This window comes from Mytilus galloprovincialis, chromosome 6 (assembly GCF_965363235.1).
Source record: "Mytilus galloprovincialis chromosome 6, xbMytGall1.hap1.1, whole genome shotgun sequence".
Classification (NCBI taxonomy): domain Eukaryota; kingdom Metazoa; phylum Mollusca; class Bivalvia; order Mytilida; family Mytilidae; genus Mytilus; species Mytilus galloprovincialis.
The window spans coordinates 37,720,197-37,733,362 of record NC_134843.1 but is presented as its reverse complement, the minus strand read 5'-3'; the positions used below and the strand labels follow the sequence as shown (position 1 = coordinate 37,733,362).

The window sequence follows — 13,166 nt, the reverse complement described above, 5'->3', positions numbered from 1 at the left end:
AAAGGTGTGCCAAATACGGCTAAGGTAATCTATGCCTGGGAATCAGTAAATTTATAGAAATGACCATATAGTTGATATTGATAAAGTGTAAGTCAATATTTATGAATTGAATGCTTCTTTTTGTAACCTCACTGGGGTGTAAAAGCGTTAATCGAAGAACATTTTGTATGACACGCTTTTACAACCCTATGGAGTTACAAAAAGAAGCATTCAATACTTATAATTACATTTTGTTAGCTTGGACCATGAAAACAGAAATCAATTTTTTATTTAATTCACCTATGCACTTTATTGTCGGACCTCGTGTTGTCATGAATGATAAGTTTTATTGTGTAATGCAATTGCTTAAGGAATAACATGTGATGTGCAGTTAGCCAATCAGAATAACGTATTATAATGAAACATACATCTCATGTAATTATTTGACAAAACAATGTCTTATTATCTTTTTTTAATATTTATTGTCATTTATTCACTTTTGTGTTTATAACATAATTGTTCTTAACTGTTTTATCGTATTCTGAACTTTAAAACTTTATCAAAATTTACCTTTTTTTTTATACTTCCCAGTTTTGCACTAATTCCCTTCCAATCTTTTTCTTCGGATTTGAAGCCATCTGGTGTTTTATTGTTTCCTCCCTTTATACCAACGGTGTATTAAGTACACTAGAGTCTATAGAATGGTTATCCTACAGTCTGTAATTTTTTCAATAAAATTTATACATTATAAAAAAACAATTCTTACGAAAAATATCATATAAATATCAAACAAATTTTTCACGTTAAAAATCCTGCAAGAATTATTCAATGTAACAATATATGAAAGTATAAAAAGTATTTAATAAAAGGTTCGGTAAAATTCGCTGTACGTATAGTTTAACTAATAAGAAGATGAGTACATTGATGGTGCCTAAAGGTCCCATTGATGACCATGCTGAAAGTTGGAACTTCACTATTTATTTTACAGTCACTTAAATCTCAACCACATATGAGACTTCAAAGCACAGCATGTGAAACACATGTTCGACATGTTCGTAAAGGAATGCAAGCTTAATCAATCAGATGTTATATTCATTGAAAACCATTAGATCCCCGCAGACATGGCACAAGTCTAAAATATCATAATCACCATAAGTTCTTAAACTAACCGCACTTTTCGTACTTCTTATTTAATTTGTATATCGAACTGCAATCTTATATAATTGACAATAAAAAACGAGGGACGAAAGATACCAGAGGGACAGTCAAACTCATAAATCGAAAATAAACTGACAACACCATGTCTAAAAATAAAAAGACAAACAGACAAACAAAAGTACACATGACACTACATAGAAAACTAAAGAATAGGCAACACGAACCCCACTAAAAACTAGGGGTGATCTCAGGTGCTCCGGAAGGGTAAATCCTGCTCCAAATGTGGCACACGTCGTGTTACTCATGTCATAACACATCCGGTAAATAGTCTCATTCGGTTGGTCACATTCATGAAAGGGAAGGGGATTTTATTTACGACATACGGAACATTTCCGATATCATTTGTGAAACAGTCATTCCATAACGGTCAATCAACTCGTGATGGCGTCCGTAAAATTTACGAAGGGATGATTTCAACTTTACCATTTGGAACTCTTGGTTTAATAGCTTCCTTGTGAGAAGCAATCCTCTATCAAGAAAATTATGATAGGAAATGCAAGCACGGGAATATCGTATCAATTGGGAGATATAATATGTTGCATTATATTACCTCCTATACATTTCTGGGAATAGGATTGGTTGAAAAAAAAACCGGAATGGAGACCGTGTTTATTTCCTATAGGATAAGTAGTCGGTTGTAGTAGTGTTACGTCTAATTATAAAAGCAAAACAGTGGCGAGGAAATGTCTGATGGTTAACACAGACATAGAAATTGAGGATGAACGATTGAAACAAATTCATAAAACAAATTTAAAGCTAATAAGCTAATGAGATGTTATTGTTGGCATTTGTTATTGTGCAGACCAATGGAAGAAGCATCTTTATTTTAACGATACTGAAGTTCTGAGCACCTTGACAGCCCACTAGTCTAAATACCACATGTTAAGATAGTCAGAAAGATAAGTTCGTTACACAGTGTGTACACATCTGTTCTTATTTACACAGAGTGCTAGTGACCTATTTGATAACGTCAGTAGATTCCATATTGGAATTCAAGGTTCGCTTTCACACCAGAAATGTTCTGACCCCATATCTTCGTATTCCTTTAGTAGGTCACTAGTACACTATGTATCTATTAACAGTTTACAAGAGGGCTATATCTTTCATTTGAAAAGTGCTATCACATTTCGGATTAAAAATTATGATCGAGATCATCCTAATGTCTTTTGTTTTCAGCCATGTAAAACGCTTAACGGTTGGCATCACTAATTATGATTTATTATGGTGGAAAAATAGATCCATCATATAGAGAGATCACACGACCCAAATTTACAGACACATATCACGTTTCTCTGAAACATCTTTCCCTAAATTTGATTACAACTCAAGAGTATACACTTGGTGCTTCAAAAATCAACGGAGAATCTCAAATATATATATATTGTCGAAATCCGGATCTGGTGTACTAAAACAATATTGACACCGTATGTTTGTGGCATAACATCGTGGCCACAAGTTAATTTTTTTTCTGTTTAGTATTAAATTTATATTAAGATCCATTTTGTTACATCTTGTGATCAATTTTATTTGGCAATTGCCAATGGCAGTCAGTAGGGTTAAAGAACATCAGTTGTTCGACCTGTTAGTCAAATGCGTTTTGTTTAAATATACTTTTTCACTTTTTTGGTCTTGTGTTGTTTGTGCTGTTTTAGACCCTTCTACAACGAAATTTGTTTTACATGCACACGTATAAAAATTGCGGTTTTTATCCAACGCAATCAAAGGTTTGAACGTAGTTTTCAATTTAGACTCGTTATATATATATATATATATATATATATATATATATATATATATATATATATATATATATATATATATATGTATATTCATTGTTTAAACTAACTCAAAATGCAGACCATTAACCTGCAACCTTATAAGTTTATTATATGAAAGGAAAATAGAAAAAAAAATTGTTAAATACAAGGATACAATTCTGCCGCGCCTTAATTTGTGTTATTATAAATTAAATAGAATAAGCCAAAAGTTAAGAACAAGTCCTTAATATTCGCAGAATTAAACATGGATTACACCTTTAACATTAAATATGTATAGTGCAGCCATTTACTAACATCTCAATATAAAAGAGGGGCGAAAGATACAAGAGGGACAGTCAAAATCATAGATCGGAAATAAACAAATTAAAGTACACAAGATACAGCATTGAAAACTAAAGACTAAACAACACGCACAACATAAAAGAATGGGGGTGATCTAAGTACTCTGGGAGGGTAAGCGGATCCTGGTCCACATGTGGCACCCGTCGTGCTGCTCATGTTATAAACCCGGTAAATAGTCTTATTCGGTAGGTTTCATTCGTGAAAAAAGGAAGGGGATTTTAGTTACGACATAAGGAACATATCCGATATCATCTATGAAACGGTTATTCAATAACGGTCAACCAACTCGCGATTTACGAAGAGATGATTTCAACTTTACCGTTTGGAACACTTCGTTTGATAGCTTCCTTGTGAGCAACAATTCTTTAACAAGGAAATCATGATAGGAAATACAATCCCGGAAATATGGAATGAATTGGGAGAAATATACTCCGTATTCAGGCGCTGCTGGATTGTTGCTACATAGAAATGGAAAGTTCACAATTGTGTAGCTGAAATCATCTCTTTTGTCGTAAAGTTTTGTTTTCAACCGACCCTCAGTGTCAATTTCTAGATGCAAGTCAAGATATGAGGCAGACATATCTGTTTCTGTTGTATCTCTAGTTCGATGGGAGAGAATGCGATTAACATAGTCACCAAATTTTGAATTATTTGATGAGAAAACACCATCTATATAGTTAAAAGTAAAATTAAAGGATATTGTTAATTTTTTAACTTTCTTCTTACGAAGTACCTGTATGAAGTCTAATATAGCTTGATAGCTAGAAGTTTGTCAAAGCTAGATAGAATACACGATTTCGGTAAATTAAAGCTTAACAAACGACTGAAATAGCACGTTTATAAAAATGAGGTTCACGAAAGGTTTGTTTATTTCTCAAACTAATATAAAGAAAAACACCAAACACGCAACATAGTCAAAACAATCGTTTCAAAATGTTTTAAAAAAGACAAAAATAAGAAAATTATTTCATGTCATACACACACCATATTAAACAAGTCACGTGATAAAAACATTACCCCCTCTTATTATGCTGATATTGAAAGCTATGCCCCAATTGACCCTGAATTTGTTTATACTTGTATCTTATCACTTTTAGAACTAACATCATGGAGATTCTACATATATTTATATCTTTAGGTATGTATATTAAATAATTTGTTAAAATAGAATAAATAGAAAATATTCTTCATGTTGCGGTTGCATGACTGCAGATCCATTAGAAAAAAAATCTTCACTTGACGTTTGTTTGATATTTTGGGCAAAAGGGATAGCGTTCAAGACTTTTTGTTAGTGTACAAATTAGTATGAAATGATATTGCTAAATCTATGTTACTACTTTAAGGAACAAGGACAATTTGAAATAATATTATAACTAAGTTTAAACTATACGATTCATAAAAAAATAGTGAAGGGGAAAACTATATTTTCACAGATTATCATAAAGTTTACACAGATAATCATTAAATTTACACAGGTTACCATTGAATGTCTTCGTACTAGAATATTTATTTAACGAATGACACAAAAGAAATAGTTTAGATACATTTACCATTTAAAACAAGAAAGAGAAAATAGAACTTTGTAAAATTGTTGCGTCCGAAACAACTACCTACACAGGTTAAGATCTCTACGGTCAAAAGTGACCGACAGAATAATCAAATTAATCTAAAGACAACTTTGCATTAGGGAGTTGAATCCTTATTTTTGTTCATAGTCTCTCTATACATCATTGGAGGAGTCCATTGTAAAAGTTATCTTCTGTAAAAAGGGGCGAAAGATACCAGAGGGATATTCAAACTCATAGATAGAAAATAAACTGACAACGCCATGGCTAAACAAGAAAAAGACAAACAGACAAACAATAGTACACATGACACAACCTAGAAAAATTAAAGACTGAGCGAACATGAACCCCACCAACACAATGGGGGTGATCTCATGAAAACATGTGACAGAATCGGATAGCAACACATAATACAAGTCTGCTTTCGAATTGCCAAAGAACAAACATCTATTATAGCCACCTGTCTCTAACAGATAGGCGATTACTCATTATAGTTTTTAACTATGAAATATGTATTTAAAATTAAATATATTAGCAGAGGTATTGATTTTATCAACTTATCTAGTATATTTAATGACTCTACTGTTCAAAACTTTATACCTCCCTATTTTGATAATATAGAACCACCTATAATTTCATACACATACAAAAAACCAAGCAGAAGTTTAATTTTTAATCATACGTCGGTTACATCTGACGTGAATATAGTTCCCCAAGGCCATGTTATTACAGGGGACCTCAATATCGTCCAGAACAGAGAGGTTAAAAACTTTTTGAAAAAAGGACCAAAATATCGTCCTCCATCTAAAATAGATTGGTAAGAATGTCGTCAAGTCACCAAAGATGCTCTTTCCTCGTTTTGTAAAAAATGGTGTAAACGGGAAAAATCTGATAAAAAATCTCTTGATTCTTATTTGAATAAATGTATGAATGTGGTAGATAAGAGAATATCACATTTTGAAAATAATTTAGAAGTAAATAATAGAGTACATAATACACCTATTTCCAGAATAAGAAATAAACTTCAAATACTTTCAAAGCGGTTTGTGTTTGTACCAGCCGACAAAGCAGCCAACAATGTGGTGGTGGTATGCCGTAAATACTACACGGACGTTCTTAAGAATGAAATTTAAACTTCATCTACATTCAAGTCCATCCGCTTCACAGAGAGTCATATAGTAAACAAGCATATCACAACCACATCAAAGCTTAAGGCTTCTTCTGAACATTTGAAGGTCCCTACTATGTATTGGCTACCTAAACTACACAAAAAAACATTTAAATATCGTTTCATCTCGGCCTGTAGTAAGTGTTCTACAACTAATCTGTCAGTGCTCTTAACTAGTTCATTAACTACTATTAAAGAGCTTATCATAAACTATTGTAATAAAATATATGAACATAGTGGTATAAACCATTTTTGGAGTGTAAAAAATTCTTTGGATGTTTTAGATAAATTACGGGCTTTTGAAGGTCCTTTTGATTCTGTTAATAGTTTTGATTTTTCTACTCTTTATACTACACTTCCACACTATCTTATTAAACAAAAGTTTTCCTATTTAATTAAATGGTCGTTTGGTAAAGTTGAATGTCGATATATTTGCTGCAACTCATTTAAAGCCTTCTTCTCTAATGAGAAAGATAAATATGCTAGATATACTTACTGGAGGTGTGATGAGATGATTAAAGCTGTTAATTTTCTCCTTGATAATATTTATGTACGTTTCGGCAACAAAGTTTATCGACAGGTTGTAGGTATCCCCAAGGGAACTAATTGTGCCCCTTTAATAGCAGACTTGTTTTTGTACTGTTACGAATCACAGTTTATGACTAAACTCAGTAAAGACCCGTCGAAATTGCATTTAATTGATAAATTCAACCACACTTACCGTTATCTTGATGATATTTTTTCGTTGAATAATCAAGAATTTTCTCAATATACTGCTGAAATTTACCCCAAGGAACTTACTTTAAATAAATCAAATTTATTCGGTAATAGCTGTCCTTTCCTGGATTTAGATATTTCGGTTTTAAATGGGAAACTCCACACTAAAATTTACGACAAAAGAGACGATTTTTCGTTCCCTATTGTTAATTTTCCTTTGGCACCATCTTACGGTGTTTATATTTCACAACTTGTTCGCTATGCCCGTGTCTGTTGTGACGTTTTTGATTTAAACGAACGCAACCTATGTATTACTGGTAAATTATTCGTTACCATAAATTACTGAAAACCTTTACTAAATTTTTCCATAGATATAAAGATTTGGTTTTGAAGTTTGGATGTACCTGTAGAAAACTTATTTCAAACGGGATAGCACATCCTCATTTTTACGGAAATGTTGTTAACCGTGCCCGGAAATTTAGAAATGATCCATGTAAACTTGTCGCTCCTTTAAAAAACTTATTCTAAAAGGTTACCTATTCAACACCGTAATAAGATCATTGAATATTGTTTTTATTGGAATAAATATTGATTTTGTTATCAGTAGATTAAAAGCTAACTAAATTTTACTAGTATGTTATATATATACATATTCATGGATCTACAATCTGTCGATACCTGTAACTTGGCATTGCACAAGGTCATGTTTTTCTCTGGCTGTTTATGATGTCTTTACACTAAATCCATTGGATGTTGGATGTGTACGGATTGATAGTTTAGTCTTAGATGCATGATTTTTTATTAGTTGTTAGTGGCTTTGAACTAGCTGTCAGATAACTGCGAGTACTCTCAGATCTGTTCATTGTGTCTTTTTGTGTCGGGATGTATAAGTACCCGGCCACGTTCACTTATATTTTTGTCCATCTGATGAGTTAAGCCTTTTTCAACTGATTTTTATAGTTCGTTCTTATGTTGTACTGTTATACCACTGTCCCAGCTTAGGGGGAGGGTTGGGATCCCGCTAATTTGTTTAACCCCGCCACATTATTTATGTATGTGCCTGTCCCAAGTCAGGAGCCTGTATATTCATTCAGTGGTTGTCGTTTGTTTATGTGTTACATATTTGTTTTTCGTTAATTTTTTTACATAAATAAGGCCGTTAGTTTTCTCGTTTGAATTGTTTTACATTGTCTTATCGGGGCCTTTTATAGCTGACTATGCTGTATGGGCTTTGCTCATTGTTGAAGGCCGTACGGTGACCTATAGTTGTTAATTTCTGTGTCATTTTTGTCTTTTGTGGATAGTTGTCTCATTGGCAATCATACCACATCTTCTTTTTTATAAAGACAGATGAAAGATGTCCAAAATACACTCAAACAAACAAGATGAAAAAAAAACACTGACCACGTAATGGCAAAGATGACATAATCATGAAGATGCATATTCATATAACAAAAGTCGATACTTTCTTCATATACTATGTTTTAGTGGGCTTACCAAAACTTACTCGATACATTGATGATATTTTCTGATATGAATAGTTTACTGCTTAGTCCTCTGAAATTTCAACCACACATCTCAGCTTGTACATGTATTATCCTATCGTAATTTGATATTTCGCTAATTTTCTTTTCAAGTTGATGCTGTTTTCCTATCACTATGAAAAGATTAAACATTTCTTTATTCCAAATATTTTTTTTTATTGTTTAGGACTTCTTGGGTTCATACAATCGTTTCTGATGCATCATGAAATTTGCGAGGAGATCATGTATGTGGACTGTAAGATAGAGGCCTTACCAGGAAATAAACTATATCGAGATAACAATGGAATCATTTACGACAATTTGTAAGTACATTGCATAATATATAACCGACCCTATACTATATTTTTAATTAAAAAAATGTAAGTTGTTATAAGTAACTTAATAAAAGGCGGCAATTCCAGTGTATATAACAAGAAAACCTGATCCAAACAGAATTGACCGACTTTGCAAAGTTTAAAAAATTATGATTTGCAATATGATACATTTGTTTCATTAAAATTCTAAAAATAAAATTATATGCGCTTTCCTCTTGATTCATTTTATCAGGAATGACCATTGAAGAATGTAGTAGTCCCTCAATATTTGAAGAGCTATATTTCAAAAAAGGTTCTTAAAATCTAAAAGACAATATGTTTGCTTATTCTTCTAGTTGTACATACAGCCAAGCAAAGTGTAAAGACAGTTCTATTGATTTAGAAACAGTGTGTACCTGTGAGCACCCTGGTATGAATAATCAAGTTTCAGGTACGTCAGTAAAATGGACACCAACACAGAAAACTACGATGAAACCTTTGATTACAGCTTCATTTTCTACACCACCTACGGTACAATCTACGCCACAGTCTACAATGGGAATGTCTACAGCTGTTCCCTCCAGTGTTCCTGTATCAACACAGAAAAATTTGGTATCAGCGTTTTGCCAAAATAAGGATTTGGTTGATTGTCCTTCGAACACGGCACTTATATGTGGTTCAGATAACAAAAGCTACAGCAGGTAATTTTTACAATGCTTTAATCCTTTATTTTGCAATTTACCTTGTTGAACGTTAATTCATTATGGATTTTGTTATACTATGATAAGTATATTTCTGTTTAATGATACTTAAAACACATATTTTATAATACCTTCAAACTTTTAAGGATGTCCGCTCCTCTGTTTCAAAATAACAAGCTTTTAAAAAGACTGTTAAATATTGACAGAATATGAATAAGAGAACCTGAAAATTAGAAAAAAAATTATAGGTCCGTGTTTTACATTTTTAGATATAATCAAATTACAAATTTGGAGGGAAATGGCTCTTTCTAGATTTTTCAAACATTTAACATTTACACCTTTTCAAAAGCTATGAAAAAACTACAAGAATTTTACAATATTGTCAAAAATGACTTTTGAAACTATATGCAATAAAATTATGAAAAGCATAATAAGTGTAGCGAACATCCTTAAGACCTGTTTTTATTGGAGATTAATTGTCAGTTTCTTATAAAGCTGTATGTGAGAAATTTAAATTTGTATAGATAGTTTTCTATTTATTTCTACACTATAAATTGTCAATTATTGTCATAATTTATAAACATGGTCTGCAAAAAAAAAATCGATTAGAAAATTGGGGTAAATGTTTATCTGTTAATTATCTAAAGCTAGCGACAATGATGGTCAATGTTTAGAACTCAACGTGTCATACCTTGGTGAGGTACATTTAAGAAGGAAACTATCATCATCGTTTTTATTCTTTGCATATTTGAAACAGTGTTTCTTGACTGAACTTATCTTTTCTTTTACATACTTTCAAATCGAGCCAATGTTGCTCGTTTAAAAATTAAAATCATATACAATAGATACTTCAAGTTTCATTAGTTCATTGACCATGTTTAAATTACAAAACCACAAAGTAAATGTGTTATTACCTAGTATTTATCGTTGCGTAAAAATTTACAAATGCTGAACATTCGAGGCTTCAAAAAGAACATTACACAAAGTTTGACCAAGCGTTCGTGAATAGATTATTATACGACGTATATATACAATAAGCTGTGTATAATAGATTACATTTTGCACAAGCGATAGCCTTTCAAAAAGTGCTATATTCGACTCTTAGCTGATGAAAATGGAAAGAGCTCTCGCTTTGAAGATTAATTCATTTACTAGAATAACCACGTGCATCAATCAACAAATTTTACCACACACGTGAGGTCACACGTTATGAACTTGTAGTATCGTTTAACGTTGTTGTTAATAACAAATGGAAGTTTTTAACGACCTTGACTGGCTATACAGTCCTTCTTGTTTACTCCAGAAGATTCGTCTATTTATAGATAAAAGTGACCTGTGTAAAATCTAATTGCTAAAATAGAGACGACAAATCCGATACTCTACGGGATTGAAGGACATTTACTTGGTTTGGATTGTCCTTACCAATCAATAAATTTTGATTATTCACGTCTCGTGATATCTTCCAATCAGGTAGCAAGAAAATTTCACGCCCTAAGTGTCCATCGTTCAATTCTTAATCTCGACTTCTAGGAGTCGAGAGATATTTTACACAATGAATACGATCCCTGACACGACAATAACAATGATTAAGCAAGGGAACCTAATCATAATATATCACAAAAGATTGTATTTTACACGTTAAAACAAATAACAAATATCAACCGCACTGAAACAGTTGTAAAGCTGCATAGATTAAGCCCACAACCGAGAAGTATGAATTATGATTATCTACAGTGAGAGTGACTGAAAAAATCAGTTCGAAGAAAAAAAAATCTCATCAGGAGAGAATTTTAATGATCGAAGAAGTAAAAGAAATGATTTGTCAATCGCAAAGTTTTAAAAGGATATTTCCTCTTTTCATTTTGCAACGCAATTTATGACTTGCTTTCGTTTGTTGATAGATTGGATTCTTAGCTAATTTTTCCTCTTTTTTTTACAGATGTCAGCTTGCCAAGGCTCAGTGTGACAACCCAAATCTTTCGATTACTAAGGAAGGAGCATGCTGATCCTAAAAGATATATTCATGAACTGTTTATATAAATTAGTTGTGTAATTGATGAAAAATGAGTTGTCTCGTGATTTGTATGGAGAAAGTATATTAAAAAAAATCATCACTATGGTCTAGTCTGAATAATTTGAAACGATTTTTTTACTTCATCTAAACACCATCATATTGAAATTCAATGTATTTTCTTTTCTGTTTTTGTCGTTTTTGTAAAGATGATTTTTTTTTTCAGTTTGTGGTGGGGTTCGTCTTGCTTAGTCTTTAGTTTTCTTTGTTTTGTACTATTATTTGTCTGTTTGTCTTTTTTATTGTTTAGCCATGGCGTTGTCAGTTTATTTTAAATCTATCAGTGTGACTGTCTCTCTAGTATCTTTCGTCGCTCTTTAATCTAGTGTAAAAAACGTATTGGGTAGATATAAATTATAATTTATGGAATGACAAGATACGTTTTTATCGGTGTTGTAGCCAGTACTGATAAAATACTTGCAGTAAATTATAAACCTAAAGAAAACGTCGTAATATAAGAAAGAGTGAAAAAAAAATCATTGAAACAAGTGAGCACCTAAATTTCCTGTGTAGATTAAAATTAGCTGTGAAATTCATGGTTTCGATGTGCCTAACATTTTCAGATCTGATTTATAATATACTTAAAGGTAAATATAAAATAAAACAAAAAGGAAAAATAAAGAATGCATTGACTCGTACCAATATATCCGCATTTTTTTCGTACTTTTAGACAACATATAATTAACCAATTGGATGACCTTATTAAATTGCGGATGGTCAACGAACCGATACAAACCTTAATATAGATATAAAAAGACAGACAACTCAAGCGTATATTACTGATCTGAACTAGTCCTGCTTGATTTCCATGGCATAGATTAATAAGATTTGTAAATCATCTGTTTAACTGCGTAAGAATGATGTTTGGGGCCGAATCAATCAATGAAATTGTTCTCTCCGTCGGCTCCTCTATTTCACTTTCCAATTTCCTTTTAGATTTGTAAATACGTATACACGTGATGTGTCCTTGCTCAGTTAAAATTGATGGTCTCTGGACTACAGATGAAAATACGATTATTATTTTACTTGCAACCAATAAAACATCAACAATGTAGTTCAACATGTTCAACTTGACTGCTTATAGCGAATTTATTGTTTCAAAATTTCTTTTCTTTAAAAGTTTGAAAACTTTTCTTATACCGTGTCTTTATTGTATTCTACATACTAGCAAATGCTCCTTCATTATTCATACTTTAAAGAATATAATAGAGAATTGGAAACGTTTGTTGCGCAGCTATTACCGACATATGCAAAACTGTCTTGATGTTGTATGTATATCTGTTGTTGGTGTTTAAACCTTGTTTTTTGTTATAACACAATAAAACCACTCGAAGCTGGCAAACCGTAATGTTTCAGAAAATATCCGAGTGTATGGACCATGAGGGGTTATTTTCTAGTTTGTTTTAGTATTCAAACGGTTTATAGTTATTTGTATTTTGATCATGTTATTTAACGTTTATGCGTAGCAGATTCAAAATTGAAACATTCATTAAACACAATATGAAAGTAAACAAATATCCCATAAGCTCCTCTGAAAATTATAAACATAAGTCGAACAAAGACAAACAAAAATGAAAATACAACCAAGTCCACATTGGAAACTAAGAGATAGAGCTATTTAAACCCCGCAATTATACAGAAATGAACTCAGTTTCAGTCCTTACTTAGTAGATCTTTATAATGGTTCAGTTAAGTGAACCAAATTGACAATCAAACTTACAGGTCAAATACGAACTGGCAATGCCATGGCAAAAACGAAAAACGACAAAAAGACGAAAATAAGAATGCAA

General features: G+C 32.0%; 1 protein-coding gene across 1 annotated transcript; it reads left to right on the top strand.

The window, feature by feature from the left end:
- Nucleotides 1–4,351: 4,351 nt before the first annotated feature.
- On the top strand, nt 4,352–11,422 carry LOC143078127 (uncharacterized). Its single transcript, XM_076253091.1, has 4 exons — nt 4,352–4,455; nt 8,478–8,613; nt 8,961–9,305; nt 11,245–11,422. The coding sequence occupies exons 1-4, from the start codon at nt 4,425–4,427 to the stop codon at nt 11,309–11,311; spliced, it is 579 nt and encodes a 192-aa protein (XP_076109206.1). The 5' UTR covers nt 4,352–4,424; the 3' UTR covers nt 11,312–11,422.
- Nucleotides 11,423–13,166: the final 1,744 nt, after the last annotated feature.